The 18,341-nt window shown below is 29.0% G+C and overlaps 1 protein-coding gene across 3 annotated transcripts; it reads right to left on the bottom strand.

Moving 5' to 3' along the window:
- Nucleotides 1-2,207: 2,207 nt before the first annotated feature.
- LOC122293326 lies at nucleotides 2,208-10,859 on the bottom strand. Of its 3 annotated transcripts, none has more exons than XM_043101869.1 (7): nucleotides 10,701-10,859; nucleotides 10,078-10,417; nucleotides 7,971-8,385; nucleotides 7,676-7,825; nucleotides 7,277-7,369; nucleotides 6,194-6,250; nucleotides 2,208-5,276 (listed from the first exon to the last, which is right to left on the bottom strand). In XM_043101869.1, the coding sequence occupies exons 3-7, from the start codon at nucleotides 8,155-8,157 to the stop codon at nucleotides 4,729-4,731; spliced, it is 1,035 nt and encodes a 344-aa protein (XP_042957803.1). In that variant the 5' UTR covers nucleotides 8,158-8,385; nucleotides 10,078-10,417; nucleotides 10,701-10,859; the 3' UTR covers nucleotides 2,208-4,728. The 3 variants fall into 3 exon arrangements, with proteins under 3 accessions (XP_042957803.1, XP_042957802.1, XP_042957804.1); XM_043101868.1 differs by having other exon boundaries at nucleotides 7,971-8,314; XM_043101870.1 differs by having other exon boundaries at nucleotides 7,971-8,314; nucleotides 10,078-10,442; nucleotides 10,701-10,856.
- Nucleotides 10,860-18,341: the final 7,482 nt, after the last annotated feature.

Here is an 18,341-nt window from a genome sequence, read left to right as displayed (position 1 = left end):
TTGTCACCGTTACAGTAAACGTCGTATGCATTGGATCGCCTTGTTGGTGAGCATATGAAACAAGTTATATAATTTACTTTCATCACCACGAATAATTACGAAAATTAAATGTCTATCATATTATTAATTAACTGAAAATGATTTATATAATATTAGGGTATGTAAATTCGGACACTCATTTAAAAAAAAAAAATAGACAAATTTGAAACCTATATAAGAAAAATCTACCTTTTGATAGTGGATATTACTTTTTTCACATGGAGTGTGCAAACTTGAACACTATAAAACTATATCTAACATTATTTTTAATTAAGCAAATCAGAGTCTCTATAATTTTAAGAATTGACTTGTCAAAATTTGTTTAATTTTTATGTTTGAGCGTAATTGGACACCGCGATGTCTTGATTTTTGAGATATATTAAATATAAACTAATTTATTTTGAGTGCATTTTTTTTTTTTAAATTAAATACGTACAGCAACTTGAAGTAAGCTTAGCATATGTATATATGCCTATATGTGCATGCATATATGCAATGCAAAATGAGCATTGCATGTGATGTTATCTAAGTAAATATGACATATAAATATAAAAATTAACTTTAAACATGCTGTTATTTTGTGGCGTCTTATAACAAGTTAAATACAATATTTAACTGAGCATTAATGCCGAGGGTTAAATTCAATATTGTTGTAGATTGGTTATGGAGCTTCTTAGCAAAGAGGTCCTTTACCTTTAAATTGTACGACTTTGTAATGTATAGAAAAGTTTATTTAGAAAATTTATCTTTTCCACATTCAGCACGCCGCTAATGTGTTAAGCGTGAGCTTTCTTTATCAACTATGTTGAAAAATTATTAATATTTTAGTTTTTTTTTTTTTTTTAAAATTATAATGAGTCTCACTATAAGAGGCATGTTAATACATCGACTTATATGTAGTTTACGTCTGCCATTGCTTGGGATATCATTCGTATAAAAGGCACTGAACAAATGGGCATGGATTGGATTTGGCACCATCTTTTTCCAAAAAAGATGTCCATATGTATGTGGAAAGCCAGATTTAATGGACTGGCTGTAGACTCTTGGGTGCAATGTTTGAAAATTCTGTTGGCCTCTCGATGTGATTGTTGTTTACAAGATCATGCCGAAACTTTGAACCATGTGTTAAGGGACTATTGCCTCTGAAGTCTGGAAGATAGCTGCACTTGCGCTGGTCATACCACATTTTGTAGGTATATCATGGTGGGCGACTGTGATGCAATGGTTTAACTTAGCAAATAAATCGAGCCCTAGGGGTATATACCTTCTATTATTATAACACGGCACCTTTGGTTGGGCCGTTGCAAGGCTCAGATGGAAAACTCCCAGGAAGCGGTGTTGGGAGTTTGGTTGGCAGTTAAGGTTTGGCTAAGGAAGCTCTCATCTCTTATGGTTAAACACTAGCCTCTTTCTGACAGAGATGAGGGGATTCTTCGGGCACTAGAAGTCCCTTGTATTTCTTGTGCAAGGACTCAACCGCGACTTGTTTTTTGGTCAAAACCAATTGAAAGGCGGATCAAACTAATGTAAATGTGAGTTGCTGTGGTAAAGACTATTTAAATCGAATTAAGTAATATGCAACACCTAATTAAGAGACTTTTTGGTGAGACAGTGGTCTCAAAGAATTTTATTTTATATTTGGGTTTAGTAGTACTTAGGAGTCAAGCTGGACCGTGTAATAGGGGGAGGCTAGACTGGCCGGCTTTAACTAGCTTTTGTTAGATTATTTCAAATATTCTCTCCAATTCGACTTCTCACATTGAGAATATAAAATTTTAGTGGCTTATAAGTGCATGAGTTTAACGATATATAAAATATAATAGAAGGGTAGACACATAATGGTCGCATCACCTAGTGCGAAGCACTGACTTCACGCATGTGCGCGACACATAGACGTATGCATCGTCGCAAGTGATGGAAATATTTTGTTTCAAACAAAGTGATGTATTTATTTAATTTTTTTTAAAGTTATTAATATCTCTCAATGACAGTTTATGATAGAAACCGTTTTATTTTAAATTGAAATGAAATGTTGCAACCGTTGCTTTTGCATCTGCTCATTCTAAAATTAGTGTTCAGACTTTGTAATCTGCACACTATATAAACAATGTTGTATCCTGAGGTCAACATAATTGTCAAATTCTCTTTTGCAGCACTTAATTCATGAGTGAGATATAATATTTGTCTAAGAGACAAATTAACAATAACCTCCCTCTTTTACAATTTCAATCTTAGTTTACTATTCTTTTTCTAACAGCTTTGATGCTTGGCCCTCGTTTTGAGCAAATAATTAAAATAGATACATCGAACGTACGAGATAAACGTACGTAGATGGAATATTGCAACTTATTTCATGTGTGAAAAGGCAGGTCAATGCCAAGAAACCGACCAATCGGATGCACTAGGTGCAAACCGATGCACTCCAATTACAAGCCAACAAAACCTTGTTCTTTGAAACATTTCATCAACTGATTTTCTGCACTTGAGTAACCTACGCCTTCACGACACATAATTCTGGAAAATTCAGACCTAAGATGTAGCCAAGAACAACTCCCATGATCATTCCAAGTGTCGGCTGAAACCTTATTTAATTCAACCCACTTTCTTTTGCTCCACATCAAACACCAAGTGTCTAACATTTGTGCCTCATTTCACCTCTTGAACGGTCACTCAAACAGTAAGGAATAGGGGCCAAGAACTTTCCACAAGGATTGGACAAGATTCGATCAAATCTGGAAAGGTTTTTAAAACTCAAAATCGTCGGCCTACACTTGGTTTCTATTGAGAAATCATCTGATTTTTGTGCTAAGTTCTGAAACCACTCAACCCCTACATCTATCCTCCTTTGGTCCATGTCCATGAGTAAATAAGGTGATTTATTCAAATGTATAGATCTGGAAACTCAAGCATGCACTCCACCGAAACTCACACCAATCACCTTCACCACAATTCAGCCAAGCCGTGCACCACTTCACCCACATGCACCTCTCGCTTCCTCACTTGAACCTTATAAATAGCACCCCCTTTCCCTCACTTCTTCTTACACCAATCTCAAGCATTTCCTTAACGTAACCGGTCCGATCTGATTTTTTAGAAAATTTAGAACTGAACTGTTATGTACTAATTTTATATTTTTAAAAATCGATTATGCACTAGTTATCTTCTAAACTGGTACGTTCGGTTTTGCTGGTTCTGGTCCGGTTTTTCGGTTTTAATAAAATGAAAATTTATAAAAAAAAAAAAATACAATATACTATGATATTTACATTAATATAGTATAGTTTATATATACATATATATATATATATATATATATATATATATTATATTAGCATATATAATTCTCAAAACTTTTCATAATTTCATTTTCAATGCAAGCTAGTATCACTCAAACACAAAATATATTTTAATTTCAAATATTCAGTTTTTTCATCTAATGCTTACTTAATCTTTATTCAAACACAAAAATCAATACAACTTTTACAAACTTCAAAACAAAAATTATTTTAAAAGATTATTTAATTTTTTTTAAATTTATAATATTTGTATTCAACATTTCCTTTCGCCTTTTCCATTACTCAATAAAATATCTTCACTCAAACGATTTCACTATTAGTCCCAAAATTCTGAGATACTCCAAGTGCACAAACATGCCTAATTTGCAACCCTTGCAAACTTTGCTTAAGTGAAAAGGGCATTAAAAAAATACTTATATAATGTGCCCAAAGAAAAAAGATGAGAACCAGTAAATATATTTTAGGAAAATTAAAAGGCTATTAATTAACTTCAAATAAAGTAGAAACCTAGTCAAATATATATGCCATTTTGATATAAAAACTTTACTTTTAAAACTACATACTTTGAAAATTTTAGAGTATGTATGAAAAAAAGTTGGTAATTTGATTGTATATATTATTTTTTATTTCATAACTTGATGCTATATGTTATATATCAATAGCACAAACGAAGTGTAGACGATGTGGCTTAATTAATAACATTAACTGTTATACAATAATAATGGAGTGAGATAGTTCATGATATATATGGCTTTATGAGAATAGAGTTTATTCTTTGAAAGGTTGTAAGTGATAGATATTTTCCAATTATTCTTGTTCTACCTAGTCTATAGTAAAATACCCAGCTCTCATGAAATTATTTTTGTGTGTGCGTGTATATAATATATTTTAAATTTGTAAATTGAAAAGGAATGATTAGAAGACCAATCCTAACGAGGGAGCGGGAGAGAGATCATGTAGTGATGAATTAACAATTGAGGGTTATGTATGAGAGGTTGGGGGGTTTATGGCCATCAGGATCATAAATCTACCGTCGAAGATCTAGAACCTGACGCTAGATTGAGGGTTTATAAATAGATCCTTTTTTTTTTTCTTTTTTTAATGGATCATCACTACATTGAAGCAGTGGATTGGCTATAGATATAACTAGAGAGAGAGAGAGAGATCAGAGACTATTGGACATTGTGAATTCCACACGTATATTATTATATCTTTCTTTTCACAAATTAGACCATCCAAGTTAGACAGGGAATTAGGGAAAGTCTCAATCCATATGTTTAGGTATGGTGTGTTCTCAAATAAAAATGGGTTGTCATGATGAGCATTCATGCAGGTTTCGTAGTTTTGAGTTTGTTGTGTATCTTGTTTCCTTTTTAGGATAAGGAAAGTTAACTTACCAAAAGAAAGGGAAAATAAAATATGAGAGAGAGATAGAAATGACCTTAAACCCTCGTAACTCTCTTTGTATCTGTAAAGCTGCACCAGAGATTTGATATTCAAACTTGGTGGAATCTTCTATTATTCCTGCCATATGTAACACGTTATCATCGTTGCGATCTCTAGAAGATGCCAAAATGTTATACTTATCAAGCCCATATATAAGCCTAAAGATCTCATATTGGCGATACAGAACGGCAAGCAAAAGTAGGTTTCTTGAATCTCTATCTTTATGCTCCAAAAATCTCGGATCCATCGGCACTATCGCAGAAACAAACTCAGGAATCCCATTCTTGACAGCACGGTTGATTGCATCATAAACCCCACCAATGTTTTCAAGTTGTCCGCCAGTTTCTCGTAATGATCTTGATATCTCCGAAGACATGAGTGAAAGTAGTTTTTCAGATTGTATATCCATCTTCTTCATTTCATATAATTCCTTACGTAATTGCTTGATTTGATGGAGTAGACGCGATATACCGAACAAGTTGTTGGTATATAATACTGTTGGCATTGCAAAGTGAACAAAATCTTTTCAGTACTTATGGACATCATAAAAGTTATACCAAAGCAAAGCTAGTAGAATATTTCATGTTCAAATTAATTATTTTTTTGCAAGTTCCCATTGCTAAAATATCATCTAATAAGTACTTATAAGGAAATTTTCTTTGTATTATTTTTCTTTAAAAAAAATGAAAATAATTACTTATGTCTCGTTTGGTTATACAAATGAGATAAAAAATCTGTAAATAATAGTGAGATAATTTGTGAATAATAATGAAATAGATTGAGTTAAGATGTTTTATAGGATTTTGAGAAATGTGAGAGAATAATTTGAATAAAAAATTATAAATTAAAAGATGATTAGAATATAAAATTTTAATATTATTTTTTGTTTTGGAAATTAAAAAAATTGAATTGTTTTTGTATTTTGTTTGCAAGTTTGAAAAAATTGTAATTATTAGACGAAAAATTTTGAAAATTTGAAATAGAAAAAAATATTTATATTTAAATGATATTTAGATGTTATGATGAGATGGTCTCAAAGGTTTGTAAAATCAAATCATATAAATCTTATAAATTAAGTGGTTTTTCACGCTATATGTCAGTCAGTTTTCTTCCAATTGAATTTTTGCATTAACTTTTTGTTGAGCGAAATTGACATTGTCATTGTAAGTTAAGTCAACGTATAAACTGCAAAAACTTAAAACAAAAATGAAAAATTCTACTCATCAGCCATTATTTACTATTCACACCCTACATCCTATGAAAAGATCTATACATCCTATGAAAAATATTCCTATACTCTAAAAAAAAGTTATAAGTGTGGAATGTGTGATGTGAATAGAGGCAGATTTGTAGTTTTATGCAACAAAAATTATCAAGATATGATTTTGATGGAGTGGAGATCGACGGTATACCCAACAAGTACTTGCGGAAAGTTCTGGGAACTAGATGGCGCAACAGTGCTGCTGGCGCTGCAAAATGGACAAAATCTTTTCAGTACTTGTAGACATTATAAAAGTTCCACCAAAACAACGCCAGTAGAATATTTCTTCTTCATATTAATATTGTACAATTCTTAAGTAATTAAGTACCAAGGAAGTGTTTTTGTATGAATCTTTTTTTTTTCAAATGTCCACACATATATAATATAAGTGATTTTCCACACTGATATATATGTCAATAAGTTTGCTTCTAAATCAATTTTTTTAGTAAACTTTTTGTTGAGCCAAACCTGACATTGTCATTATTAGTTTCCTTAAAAAAGAAAATAACAAATTTACAACTCTTTTATAATTATTTATAAAATAAGTTATAAAATAACTATAAAAAATTCTAGGTATATCATTACTCAATTAAATTATTTTTAATGCATATAATGGTAGTAATTTTAATAGTCGGCCCAAGTTCAGTTCTACAACCTTGTTTGGTTACACAATATAAACTATCTCATCTTATTTTATTTCATTTAATCATCATATATTTTTTAAATTTTCACATAAAATACAAATTACAATAAATAATTTAACCTTTTCAAATCTCCAAACAAAATTAATATTAAAAAATAAAATTTTAATAATATTTTATTTAATTTGTAATTTTTTTTTTCATATTATCCGCATAACCAAACGAGTTTCAGACAATTTTCCTGTAACAATCTAACCAAGCAGCTCATTAATTCACTCATGAAAACTGAACCATGCAAATATAACAAGGCAGTAGAAGTCTAGAACAATAAGCAATCGCTACTACGCAGGACGACAACAAAAACAGAACAAATTAACTCCAGGTATAAGGCCGATTACTTGTTTTATGATGGAAAGGAGACCTTGCTTTATTATTTGAACTTTATTTATTTATTTATTTTTGGGTAAGATAAAGATATTAATAAAAATCATATGTTAGTTTACAAGGGAAACTGAAGTTTCGAAAATAAATGATATTTCTCAAATATTACAAGCCAAGAATTATGGAAAGTAATAAGGTAAGCAGAAAGATACCTAATCCCGTTGTAATAAAATGTCCTTCGTTGTTAATATCCAAACGAGTGTCATTGGTGAAACGAGCTGTCGATTGATCAGTGAGCTGTATACCTTTCAGAAAAAATGCCAATAAATCTTAAGTCCATGACAAATACCGGATAGATCAAGTATTGTCAATCCAGGTCTTGGATGAACAATTTTGACCTTTTCAAGAAATAATAATAATTATAGCATTGGCTCTATATATGCAGGAAATATTGAAACCTTCAAACCAACATTATATAGCATTAATTCATGATTCATTAATGGTAAATGTGTTTTGATTTTCTATCAGCCACAATGTACAACGTCAATTAACATAGTTGAAAGTAGTACGGTCAAACTCTAGTAATGAGAGAGAGACAGAGAGATACTAACTGGAATAGATCCGTCGTTTCCAAAACCCAAGCCGGTTTCCACTCTTAAATGCTTGGGGCATAGAAGCCAATGCTAAGAAGGGGGACTCGCCGCGGTCGTCAAGAGCAAGTGTCAAATTTGGGTAACTCGAGATTAATTCGAAAGCAAGATCTGTTGTGTTGTACGTACGTACAAGAAAAGAATGATGATCAAAAAAGGAATTAATTAAATTATAATGCCAAGATTGCAAATGATCGGAAATAACGGACAATACATAAATATTAATTGGATAGTAAGTAAAACAACGAGTTGTTACCAAAGTTTCCGGTATATATTGCACGGGTAAGAAGCATAGCTCCTTTGCAGCCATTTTCTGCAAGCACCATATCCTTCAGCGAACTGAGAGGGAAATGGTGCTTCAGTTCGGAAATTCCATACACAAGAACCAACATTGGAGCTGTGTAACCCTCACCATCTGCAATTCCCAAGTCTTCTTCCGACATTCGACGTCGCACCAACTCCTCGACTATATGGGCATGTCCAGCAGCAATAGCAATGTGAAGAGCCGTTTCGCCTTTATTTGTGATTGCCTTGCTTACTGCCCTTGGTTGAGAATCAAGAAACTCCCTTAAAGCAGTCAAATCACCACGACGCACAGCCCTGTACAAGTCCGCATACTGAAGATCAGAAATGATTTGTGCAGTCGGGAAATGCAGTCGGCGTGCAGTCGGCTGTAAAAAAAAATTATTTTTATAACTTTTTATAATTCATGTAGGTCCTCCTGAATATAAAATAATTTTTTTATAATTTTTTTTATTCATTCCGTACAGCCGACTGCACGCCGACTGCATTTCCTGACTGCGTATAGCAAAGCCCACTGAAGATAGCCCGTATCTGTAATTTTTTTTCTTTTTTTCATGAGATGGTCTTTTACCGTATTATATGCAATTAACTGTAAGTGGTCTTTTTCCGATCGCCAGTTAAGAAACGGTTCGAGTAATTTCAAAGGCAATATCTGGCCACCAATTTGGCTGATTTGGCCAAATGATCTGTCACTAGGGTGTAATCAGTCCGGTTCAGTCTAATTTTGGATAAAATTTAGAACCGAACCGGTATGTACCGATTTTTCATATTTCAAAACCGATTATACACTAGTTATCATCTTAAACCGGTACTCCGATTTTACCAATTTCTGATCCGGTTCGATCCGATTTTCTGGTTTTAATTTACTATATTATATATTATATAATATATATAATAATATAACATATTATAGTATGTAATACTATAATGATAATATATTGTAATATATTATAATATATATTATAGACTATAATGATATATTATAATATATCACTAAATATAGTGATATATTATAGTATATTATAATATATAGTGATATAGTATTAGTATAACTATTAATATGCACTATATAATATTAGTATAATTATTAATACAATAAATAAAATGATATAAAATTTTAAAATTTAATATTATATTAATTAGTAATTTATCATGTAATGCAAAAGTACTATTTTATATCTAATTATATATTATATATAAAAATTATATCCAATAGAATATATACATATAAACCGGTCCGGTCCAGTTTTAAAAAAAGAAAAATCGAAACTGGATTGATTTTGACCGGTTTTAAGAAAAATAAAACCGGTATCGAACTGAACCAATCTTGAGACTGGACCGATTCCACCGGTTTGGTTTACCGGTTTACTGAATTTTTTTTACACCCCTATCTGCCACATTCGGCACCATATCTTATAAATTTGGTGCCGCCGGAGGTGGTGGAAGTCAATGGGATAATATATCTTTTAAAAATTTTATTAACAATTAATGACTTGATTAAGTTAGCATTATGTCAGTTAAGATAATTGCGAAAACTATATATATATATATATATATGTCTGAATACGTAAAATTAGTTAAATAGAAATTTCATATTTGTAATCCATCATTTTTTAATAATTTGGTTTTTAAAATTTAAAAATTGTTTTATGTTTTAAAAATTTTAAAACCACCAAGTTTTTTTATTCAGCTTTTCAATTTTATTTTATTTTTTTTATCGTTTAAACCAATCAAATGTAAGAGAAATGTTAAATACAATTAAGAATTATACAATTATTGTACACTCTTTTTAATCAAGAGTAAAGTATATCATTAAAACTTTAATTTTCTTTTATGTAAGTCTCATTTATTCATCCTTTTAAAAAAGGTTGTGATATTATAATTTATGACAGTACATACCATTTCTCATATTTTAATATTCTTGGGATCGTTGGGAATAATTAACTACGACAATTTCAAAACCTTTTGAATTTAGTTTTGAATAGAGTTACCATTGTAACGCAATCTTTAAGCAATTTTTTAGCGTACGCGACAATGTTGAGAGAGAGAAACTGACTCACCAGCTGGTAGATACTTCATTTTCAAAGTTTGCCAAGCAGTGTCGGCTGAACGAACTGTGCTAATCTGAGAAAATGCGTCTGGCCCGCATGAAGTCTGGATCACATGTAAAGCCATGAAGTTCCTCCTTCTCCGAACCTTAATAGCATCTTCATCATCATTTTCTTTCTGAGAAGGTGCTGCTGTTGCATTTTCGTTATCGTTAATGATGTCCTCCCAAAGATCTTGACCCTCCAAGTAGGTTCGTACCAGAATCGCCCATTTCGCATAATTATATTTGTCAAGCAATTCAGGAATAGGAACAGCCGCAGAAAAGGCAGTACTCTTTGTTTCCATCTTAATCTATCAACATATATTATAATCTTATCTGGTAAGCAGAAATATTAGAAGAGGAAAGTGATCATGTGTTCAAGAGTATAGAGAGACCGCAAATTTCATATAGAATATATAATCTTCAACATGGATTCTCTTAGTACATTAATTAATTGCAGTCCTAATTTTTATAATTAATAACTTGAAAGTGAAATCTAATAGTACTAATATCATTGACTTGATGAGAAATTGCATCATTTTTCTTAACTTATATGATTGATCAAATTGAAGGATAAAGAGATGAAGTAATTACTCGCGAGGCAACTAGCAAGCTGGAAGACGGGATATTTTCCAAAACTTTCGCTCGTGGCTTTAAGTTTCACTTGGCTGTTGTGGTCACTGGTACTCCATGAAGAAATGATGGATGCACAGCTAACCAGTGGTTATCATAACATGATCCTCTCTCGCTCTATATATAAGAGGCTTGAGTAATAATATATACAATTTTAACATAAATATACTTTTTTCTAAAAAAAAAAAAAACAGTGATCGTTGTAATCACTGATAATACTTTCAAAGATTGCCGCACAACTAACGTGTGGTTACCATGAAATCCAGTACCATATCCATACCGCCTTATGTCAATCACCATGATGTTTATAATATTTGTTTCTATTCAAAATTATCATTTTATAATATTAATATAAGAAAATTAGTCAGTTATTATTATTTATTTTTTATAAAAATGTTTTAATAAAAAATAATTATTTTCACAAAAAATTGGTGACAATAATTACCTAATTTTCTTATAATGTTTTTGTATGTATCAGATCGAGTATAATTACCTAATTTTCTTATACGGTATCTGATTGATTGCCCTTCTTTTGATTGTACGTAATCTTTTGTGGCCAAATTGGCATATGGATGCAGCTGAAACCGAAAGAGTCTACCTTATCTGATCATGTCTTCCTCGCTAGCTGTAATATGCACTGGCAAATATAGGCTGGCATCTTGATCACGTCTTCCTCATTCTAATGTATAGGCTAGCTGTAATATGCACTGGCAACAAGACTTTTACCACGAGAGATAATATATATATATATATATATAAAAGGTAATGATATATTTATTACTTTTTTATTATTATTTTATTATTTATAATATATTTATTATTTTATTATTATTTTTAAATATTTTGTTAACATTTTTAATCATTAAAAAAACTTTTTAAAATATATAATTTTAATAAAAGTCACTTGTTTAATCATTAAGTAAAAGAAAAATTTTTTAAAAAATTAAAAAATTAAAAAAATTGATAAAATAATAATAAAATAATGATAAAATTATTATTATTCATATATATATATATATATATATATATCTACACACACGAGGTATCTCATCGATTAGCCTTGTTTTGATCGTGCGTAATCTTTTGGAACGAGGCCAAATGGACATGCATGCAGCTGGCACTGAAAAAATCTTATTAAATCATGTCTTCCTCGCCAGCTGTAATATGCAGTACTGGCATGGACTTGACTTCCGAGTACTGGCAATGAAATCCCCAAACACGGGCCGAACAATGGGGGCAGGCTAGTCTGGCTAGACTGGTCCTGCTTTAACCTAAAGATAACTCGTTTTCACTTTTCAGACGTTCGGTAAAACAGATGAATGTCGACTGTTCTCGCTATTCAATTATTTCCTTCCCACCTGATCCGACCAAAAAACATAAAAGAAAAAAATATATATATTTATAAATATCAAATACCATATACTATTCTTTTTAATATTTTTTTAATTTTTTTCTTATTAAATATATAGTATATAGATAATAAACAGAATAATTTAATTATTTAAAAAAAATAAAACTTAAAAAATAAAAAATTATATAATATATAATTTATAAGACTTATAAATAGCAAAGTTTGTATAAGATTATCAATACAGTTACAATATAAGATACTATCAGTAAATTAAACAGAACATGATATAAACTTAATAAATTTATATTTAATATTAACGGATTGAGATTAAAATAGATTTACTCGTTAATATAAGATTTATAAACAAATCAATCTATTTAACACAAAATCAATCATTTTTTACCCGTTTATAATTTATTTTAAAATTAAAATTTTATTATAATTAAGTTATAATATGAATATTTATCAGTATGTTTATATTTTCATTTTTTTTATTGTTAAAATTATAATTTTAGACCTATACTTAAAGTTATTATTATAGAATTTGTAATATTTATTTTATTATATGTTAAAATTTGATAAATATTAATATATTGTAGTTATTAATAAATATAAATTTTTACTTTTATTTAAAATTATATTAATTAAATCAAATTAGTTATATGTTTGAATTTAATTTATTTATATAAAACAAATAAATTTAAATGAGTGTTAATATATTTTTAATTAATTATTAACTTAATAAAAAAGAATGCTATCGTACGACCCATTATCTAATTAAATTGAATTAAGATTTAAAAATGTGATACATTTAACTTAACAGATTATATTTCAATTGATTTATATAATTAAATATTTATAATTTAAACACGAATAGGAATTAAAACACGATTTGCCTAGTCTCGCCTACCCTCTTTCACCAGTTGTCCATTAATGGTGAAGCAACTGTCTGCCATCTTAGAGCATTCATATTGATCTATGCATATGCATATGTAAAATCATATTTACATAATATGAGCTTAAATTCATCTACATTGGATTATGCATCTTCAAATATTTGCATAGCTATGAACAGTACTTTTACATGTTTAAAGATCTACTATTCACTCTCCAAAACATATTTTATTCATTCTTTTTCTCTCCTCTCACTCTCTTTCTACATATTTTACCTTTAAATATTTTACTACATATTTTACTCATTCACTCTTCAAAAAATATTTTACTTAAATATTTTACATATTTGAAGATCAAACCCTATTAAAAAAAAAGTAAAAAAAAAAATAAAATAATAATATTTTATTATTATTTTGTCTCAAATTTGCATAAACCAATGTGGAAGTTTTGTTTGTATGGCAAATTGGATCTTTAAAAGATGTGATTTTACATATGCATATGCCTAAACCAATGTGAATGCTCTTATTGGATCACGACGTCCTCTCAACAAATTAAATGCAGAAATGCTAAAATTACCGAATTCGGACCAAAGAATTCTACCGAATACCTTTTTTTTTTCAATTTTTTTTTAAAGTTAGTGATTAAGTAATTTTTTTAAGTGATGATATATATATTTTTTTAAAAATTTTAAGAATATAAAAAAAATTAAAAAACAAAAGTTCCATTCAATAGGAATTCAGACTACACGAAGGGTGGATACAGCACCGCTCAATTAAATGAGACTGTACCGTACGACCTTATTGACTAGTTGTCCATTGATGGTGAAAACAGTGTTTGGTTTGGCCACTTAAAAATTTTGATACAAGAATTTTAAATTTTAGATAAAAATTAAAATATTATATTTTAATATTATTATTGTATTAAGATTTAAAAAAATTAAAAAAAAATTAATTATGTATTAGATTTTATATAGAGATTTAAAAATATTATGATGATGAGATAAGAATTTTATATTTAAGATAAAAAATCTTAATAGCCAAACCGAACTTAGACTATTCAATTAGCGCAAATATTATAATGGTACATCCATCAAGTATGTATATTTTAATTTTTTATAAATATTTTAAAAATAGATTTTAATATATTTTTTAAAAAATAAAAATGTAAACAAATTAAAAAACACTTTCTTAATTGTAAAGTAAAAAAAATTAAAAATTCTATTCATAATTTCCACATATCATATATCATATTTTTTTTATTTTTTTTATTTTACCTAATATTTAGTATATGGATAATAAGTAGAAGAATTCAATTAATTTAAAAAGAATAAATCTAAAAAAAATTAAAAAAATTAAAAATATGTGATGTATGATGTATAGAAATGATGAATAATAAAGCTAAAAAAAATAACACAAATCGGTGAACACTCTTAATAATCACTCTTGATGAACACGACATTTTCCTATTATAAATATGATCATATTGCTCGTGAGCATATAAAACAAGGCCTATAATTTAATTCAATCACCATGAATAATATCTAAAGATATATTTAACACGAAAGTTTTACATAAGACATTTTCATATAATTAATATGTGATTTATCAATTTTACTATTCTACTTTAATGCTTAAAGATGATAAATTAAATGTTAAAGATGTAGAAACATAAGCAATCAAACATTTATTTTGAGATCAAGTTAGCTTTATAAATGGTAGAAAAATACCAGCTGGCAGACATGTTATATTAGGCGTTTGTCTGTTTTAAGGAGTGGGGAGGGGGCGGTCAGATTCAGCTTTTTGGTTTTCTACAACGTTCGTGGTGACGTGATTTGAAAGAAAAGCTTGAATGGTATGGAAGGTTTGAAGAAAAAAATGTTGAAGAAAAGAAAAAGTTGGGGCAAAATTTCTCTCGCACAGGCCCCAACCTTTGACTACAAAGTGTAGAACCAAGAACTTTTTAAAAAAGGAGGGGTTGTTGTCATATTTCTCGTCTAGCCGACTTGTCTTTTTACAAATTGTCAACACAAGCGTGGCGGAGATAGCATCAATTTCGCTTATAGGTGTTGTAGGGTGACTCGATATTTAATAGAGGTGTCAAATTGTGATAATGGATTGAATTCGTATTATGTCAAGTTATATATTATATTATATAGATTAATTATAATCGAATTTATTAAAATTATTATATTATATAGATAAATTATAATTGAACTTATTAAAATTATTGTGTCAAAAATTTAAATCTTAACACGATCTATTAACATAATAGGTCATATCGTGTTTCAAACTATTTATATAAATAGATTGAATAAATCTGAAATTAACCCATTTAACCTGATTAAATTTATCATAATTTTATATAAATGTTAAACTTACAATATCTATAAAAATTATAAAACTAACTACAAGTCTAAAATTACAATTCAAATAATAAAAATATCGAAATTAAAATTTTAACAATTTTATTTTAGGTTTAAGGGTATAATTGTAATTTTTGACTTTCTTAAAATATCATAACGGGTCGACCCGTTATCAACAAGTTAAATAATCGTGTCTTAACAGATCAATCCGTTTTGATTCAAACTCGCTATTATCGTGTCGTGTTATTATTGAATTAACGGATCGTGTAATATATTGTTCTTATTGAATTAACGGATCGTGTAATATATTGCTACCCCTATTCGATAAGAAATAAATTGAGATTAAAATTAAAATTAAAATAAAATATTATTTTTTAATATTATTATTATTTTAAAATTTTAAAAAATTAAATGACTTATTATATTTTATATAAAAATTTAAAAAAATAATAATAATAAAATAAAATAAAATGAAAGACTTTTATTTTGTAAACTTTGGTTTGTACTGACTTGTCCGAGCATATTATATCAGGCTAGGATAAAGCTTGTATGCCGCCTGCGGTTGACCGCTCGGGTTGACCGCTGGGCAAAAAATTTTTTTTTTTTTTTTTTGTTTTTTACTTAATGATTAAGAAAGTGATTTTAAATGTGTTGATGTATTTTTTTTTTTTACTTAATGATTAAGAAAGTGATTAAAAAAATGTGAAATGAAAAATGAAAAAAAAAAAAAAAAAAAAAAATTTAACCGCCCAGCGGTACATTTGGGGCGGCATAGTAGCGGGACCCATCGGGCTATCAATCAGCCATTCACTTGACGAAAAGGTCCTGATTGGGCCCGCTGGAGTGTTATCCCAAAGGGTCAAGCTACTCGGCCGCCTACTTGTTACCGCTCCCTTATACCGCATGACGTGGCTTCACCAAGCGGTAGCCATATATTTATATTAAAAAACCGATTTTCATATATTCCTCTCACTTCATCTAAAGTAAACGAAAATGAAGAAGTAAATCAGTCTCAATTATCGTCCAAGCTACTGCCCTCTGCAGTGTCTGCATATCCATTTTTCTTCCCTAAATTGACCTCGAGTGAAATGAAGAATAATTTTTTCCGTCCAAGCTACCGTCGTCTGCTTATCAAGGATTCAAGAGAGCTCTTAGATTTGTGTTTTACCATTTCCTCTTATTTCTATTTTCTTTTAATGTTTGGAAAAAATTAATCAAATGGTACAGGAAAAACCTTGGCCATTCTCATGTCCAAAGTGAAACATTCCATCAAAATATCATCAGACACACGTACTAGTAGTTTTGAGATCTAGGTTCATATTTTTTTCGTTTTAAACATTGGAGATATAATTGAGAGAAGAGGGCTGCTATGGTGATCGACCAAAATACTTTGATACGTACCCATTTTTGCGATATTCCTTTGACTTATGCCATGGCTTTCACAAAGATCATCCATTTTTGCAAATCTTTATAAGATCTTCCTTGTAGCTTCTACCATGGATTCCACAAGAACAAAATACTCTGATACGAAATTGCTCATACACCAAGCTCTGTAATTATAAACAAAATAGAAATAAGGAAATGGTCGGCGGAAAGAACAAAATAGATGGAAAGACTCTAGGATTCCACTTGAGGTCGATTTGGAGAAGGAAAATCACAATTCTGGATGGGGGACGAGGGCTTCCTACAAAAGGGATTGGGCATTTTGCCTTTTTGTTTCCTACAGAGCTCAGGGATAGTTTTAGGAAATTTTGTTTTAGTTTTTAAATTATTTAACACGTGGCATATCCACATCCAGCGGTAAGGAACAGCGGTAATATTGAAGCGGTCAAATAGCATTTTCCTTTTTATTATATTTTCCTTTTTATTAATTTTTTATTTATTTAATATTTTAAAAATTATTATTAATAAAATTATATAATTTTTTAATTTTTTTTAATAATTATGAATATTAAAAAATTTAAAAATAATAATAAAAAATAAATTACTTTAAATATACGGTAACTAATAAATAATTAATAAAAAATAATAACCCTATCACTACGTTACAGAAAAAGCCACCGAATCCATCATTACTTTTACTTTAACTTTGGAAAGTATTCAAATCATCATTCCACCGTGCTGCAACTCTTGAAAAAGTGGTAACATTGAAAAAGTAGTCGATAATCCGTACAAAATCATTACCGCGAGAAATGCTTTGGTTCCCGTTGTAAAGAGAAATTCGGCAACCAAACTGGCAAACTGTTGGCCGAAAGGTATTTTTTTTTTTTTTTAATTTAGTGATTGAGTAAATTTTTTTTAAGTGATATTGTGAATTTTTATTTTTTAAAAATATAAAAAAAGGGATGAAAAAATATAAAAGATTTAAAAAAAAAGTTGAATTAAATGAGAATTCGATATAGTACCGCTCCCTTATAAATTTATAATGCCGTGTGGGATAAAGAAAAGAGGTCAACTAGAGCAGATACGTTCTGTTGGCCACTTAAAATTTTTAGATGAGAATTTTGAATTTTGAATTTTAATATTAAATATTAAAATATTATATTTTAATATTATTATTATTTTAAAATTTAAAAAAGTAAAAAAAAAAAATTTAATTTTTAATTATATTTTATATGAAAATTTAAAAAAATTATAATGATAAAATGAAAATTTTATGTTTGTAGTAAAAAATTAAAATGAAAATGATAACCGTACTCTTTTATATTAGCTTTTATATTAATGGAAAAAGTAGCTTTTTTCTAAAGGAGAAAATGATAACCGTACTCTTTCTCTGCTACCGATCTATTACCATGCCATGGCTTTATATTGCTTTTATTCTTTTTCAATAAATCTTGTATGCCGCCCTTGGCTGTTTAAAGTGAACGCTGGTTAAAAAAAAAAAATTATTTAATAATTAAATAAGTAATTTTAAGTATATTGATATATTTTTTATTTTTTAAAAATATTTAAATTTATTAAAAAATATTTTAAAAAAATGTAAATATCGGTCACT

Source organism: Carya illinoinensis, chromosome 14, assembly GCF_018687715.1.
Source record: "Carya illinoinensis cultivar Pawnee chromosome 14, C.illinoinensisPawnee_v1, whole genome shotgun sequence".
In the NCBI taxonomy this organism is placed as follows: Eukaryota; Viridiplantae; Streptophyta; class Magnoliopsida; order Fagales; family Juglandaceae; genus Carya; species Carya illinoinensis.
Note: the sequence above shows the minus strand (reverse complement) of the source record. Positions and strands in the feature narration are given on the sequence as shown.

What these genes read in the sequence shown, in the direction of transcription:
- LOC122293326 (XM_043101869.1), bottom strand. Translation starts at nt 8,157, where the DNA reads ATGTCGGAAGAAGACTTGGGAATTGCAGATGGTGAGGGTTACACAGCT. An exon ending in GAAACGACGGATCTATTCCA is followed by an intron (nt 7,370 to 7,675) that starts GTTAGTATCTCT and finishes TTTTTCTGAAAG; the next exon opens with GTATACAGCTCACTGATCAA. An exon ending in TTTTATTACAACGGGATTAG is followed by an intron (nt 6,251 to 7,276) that starts GTATCTTTCTGC and finishes TCCATTTTGCAG; the next exon opens with CGCCAGCAGCACTGTTGCGC.